Source organism: Salvia hispanica, chromosome 1 (assembly GCF_029641045.1).
Source record: "Salvia hispanica isolate PSC_SH4W2 chromosome 1, Shi_PSC_v1, whole genome shotgun sequence".
Classification (NCBI taxonomy): domain Eukaryota; kingdom Viridiplantae; phylum Streptophyta; class Magnoliopsida; order Lamiales; family Lamiaceae; genus Salvia; species Salvia hispanica.
The window spans coordinates 67,341,223-67,344,563 of NC_142692.1; the positions used below are offsets into that span (position 1 = coordinate 67,341,223).

The following is a 3,341-nucleotide window of genomic DNA, read 5'->3' on the forward strand; positions in this document are numbered from 1 at the left end:
ATGTAAAGAAAAGTTTTAGAAAAGTTAGTGGAATGTGAGACCTATTTTTTTATATTAGTTTTATAAAAAAAGGTGTGTAGAGTGAGTTAGTGGAATATGAGACCTGCTTATCATTTAAGGTAAAAATGAAGTGTGACAATTAAGTTGGGACGAACCGAAATGGAAAAAAGTAACAATTAAGTTGGGACGGAGGCAATGACAATTTAAATCAGGAAAGTTATGTAAAATTTTCAAAACTGGATCAATTTTAACAATAGTGTAACATTATCTTACCATTGAATATGGTGTAGTACAGACAGAATATACTAGTAGCATTATATATATTCCTTCTTCTTATTGATTTTTCAAGACAGCAGATTGTTGCCTTGGCATGCATATATATCTGATCTTTTATTCATAAGGTTCGAACAACAATTTCCTGAGCTGTTTGTTAACCAGTGAGTGTTGCATTCCAAATCCATCAGATTCCTTCTGGTAAATAAGTTGTGCCGTTCTAGCAAGATTAGCACAAACTTCTACGAAACATGTTGAAAATGGAGATTCCATCATTTCCTTATTCATCAGCTTCCATGTGTGCTCTATGAGTGATCGAACATGCTTTCGCGCCTCTTCTTCCGAAGCATTGTTCTCATTCATGTAACACTGAACTGATTTTGGGACGTCGCCTCTCTTCACCTCATCCTAATTAAGGTTAACAACACCTCAAACTATTTAGCCGAAAAAGTTAAGAAGTTTTTATTTAGTGAATGTAAGGTATGCCCAATTAATTTATAAGTCTAATTAGTGCATTTATCACGTTGCGTACCAGTGATGTTCCCATATCGTCAGCAAGCCTTGTAATCGTACACGATGCACGAATAATATCATGGTATTTGTGCGCGCTCTCAGCAGCCTCCTCCTCAGTCGAATCCGTTAGCATGAAAAAAAGGTGGGATAGAATGGGGACACCTCCTATTGATATCCAAGCATTGTTGATGTATTCTTCCAAGCTAGGTTTATATCCTTTGTGGTACCAATTAGCCTCTTTAAAATACCTCTCAACCAAATCTAACCACTGCCAAAAATTTCATTGGCATTTCCCTAATTAAAGAATACACATAATGTTCCAAGTAAATGGTACACAAGTTTTTAAGTGTTACCGTTTTCCGTAGAAATGGGATGGAGTTGAAGCCTTTATCCTTGAGAGTAAAGTAAGCCATCTCATTCACAAAGTTATATAGTGCAAGATAACACACTTTCATATAAGGAGGAAGTTTGTCAATTGATTCAATATCCCATCTGACCAAAATATATACACAATTAATATTTTATAAACCATAAAATATTATGATTATTGTACTAACCTTCGAATAGCATCTGTGAATAGTTGGAGCTCTTCAAGTGTACCATACACATCATAGATATCATCTATAGCTGTAATAAGAGCAAATATTTTGGTGATCATTATCCTCTCGAATCCATGTTCACGACGTTCAATGACTCCAGTCGTCCAATAGTAGCATTCCACTATTCTATCTCTTATGAAGGGAAGCTCTTGAGCAAGTCCAGTGCTCTCCCACCACCTATCATCAAGAATTAGTATTATTTCAATCAAGAAAATGAATTCATTGTCACTATATTATATTTCACCTAGATGTCTCCTTGAGTTCTTCTAGAAATTGGGCTTGAACATTGTTTATGTCCAATATGGCTAGCTCTAGCACATCTGGATTCATGTCCGGCCTCCTTCTGTAAGCATCGATGAAGGATTTTGCGTTTGGCATTTGAACCATCCAATGAGAAGGGAACTCCAATGCAGCTTCAACTGATGATAAGAGATGAATGCCATCAATTTCATGATCAACTACTCTTTTATGCAGAGATTTAGCAGCAAATTCTCTAGCAATTTCTAGCGTTTCTTCGCCATGTGTTGCTAGGAACGAAGCTTCGTAAAGTTGTAACAATCCTTTGGTATCGAAATCAGTAGCCTTGTCATTCTTGAAACAATCAAACACATCTGCATTCATTTTTCATTTGATTAGTTTCACCATCAATTATATAAATATTTATTAACTACTACTAGAATTACTAATTAGGTATGGAGACCTTGAGAGATGGTGAAGCCAAATTGTCTGAGGAGTCTGAATCTAAGAGATGTTGAGTACAAATCCCTTTCATCTAACTCATTCTTCTCCAAATATTTGGAGTTTAATATTTGATTGATTTCGTTTCGAAAATGACAAGATATACCGATCCTTCTTAGATCATCGATCAGCTCCAAACGTTGTTCCTGCAGCAACAATCTCTTCACCTTCTCAGTCAGAGTTGCCGCCTTTTCAAGTTGCTTCTCTTCCTACAATCATTTGTAATGTAGTAATATAAGATGCTATAGAATTCGAAATCATGAGAATCCATCATATATTTAGTTACCTTATACTCAAATTCGAACGATTGAATAGAGTCGTAATCCCAAAGAGTAGGCTGGTAGCCTCCAGTTCGTCGTTCAGTTTCGATCTCATTACCCACTTGCAATGACCAACGGGCACGCTGACCGCCTCGGGAAGTGGCTGAGGTTGCAGCAGTGAAACAACGTTGTTTTGAAGATACCTTAGAAATAAAACTATTGTCCCTAGGAACCGCAAATTGCCCAATAATACTTGACATCTTGTTGCTTTGATTTGTTGCTTTGATTTATTTTGTGTTATGTTGCGTGTATATTTATAGTATTATTTTCGCCCTCTTATTTAGGGAACCATTTTTCGTAATGAGTTGTTGTCGCTTCTGAATACGCCATATTTACAAACACTATCTAATTTGTACTCAATTTCAACTTTAACTCAATTTTAGGTTAGAAATGTTGGTAAAACATTAATTTCATATTTGCCAAACACTAATAAACACTCCCTCCGTCCCAGATAGTTTGTCTCACTTTGACCGAACACGAGTTTTAAGAAATATAATGAAAAGTGAGTTGAAAAAGTTAATGGAATGTGAATATTAGATTCACTACAAAAAATGGTAAAAAGTGCAATGAGACAAACTATATGGGACGGACCGAAATGAAAAAATGGGACAAACTATATGGGACAGAGGGGATACTACTCTCGTTCTATAATAGTGGAGTCATTTTATCATTTTAGTACGTTAATTCATAGTAGTTGAATCATTTCTCTTTCTACCATTTTTATTTCCTACTTTATTCATCATTTATTTAACTTACTTAACATAATTTTTCTTAATATTTGTGCGTTGGAAATAAATGTCTCTACTATTACGGAAATTACTATGGCCTATTTTAGTAGTACTATAAAATAAACAACTTGGTGGTAAGGCTAAGTGATAGACTATTAGTTCTATTTAGT

At 35.1% G+C, this 3,341-nt stretch overlaps 1 protein-coding gene across 1 annotated transcript; it reads right to left on the bottom strand.

The window, feature by feature from the left end:
* Positions 1–249: 249 nt before the first annotated feature.
* LOC125185478 (cineole synthase 1, chloroplastic-like) lies at positions 250–2,643 on the bottom strand. The gene is made up of 7 exons (XM_048082006.2): positions 2,410–2,643; positions 2,086–2,332; positions 1,630–1,996; positions 1,344–1,562; positions 1,140–1,278; positions 806–1,054; positions 250–681 (listed from the first exon to the last, which is right to left on the bottom strand). The coding sequence occupies exons 1-7, from the start codon at positions 2,641–2,643 to the stop codon at positions 391–393; spliced, it is 1,746 nt and encodes a 581-aa protein (XP_047937963.1). The 3' UTR covers positions 250–390.
* Positions 2,644–3,341: the final 698 nt, after the last annotated feature.

Coding starts and splice junctions, on each gene's coding strand:
- LOC125185478 (XM_048082006.2), bottom strand. CDS start 2,643: ATGTCAAGTATTATTGGGCAATTTGCGGTTCCTAGGGACAATAGTTTT. Junction 2,333..2,409: donor CGTTCGAATTTGAGTATAAG/GTAACTAAATAT, acceptor AAATGATTGTAG/GAAGAGAAGCAACTTGAAAA. Junction 1,279..1,343: donor TTCACAGATGCTATTCGAAG/GTTAGTACAATA, acceptor TATTTTGGTCAG/ATGGGATATTGAATCAATTG.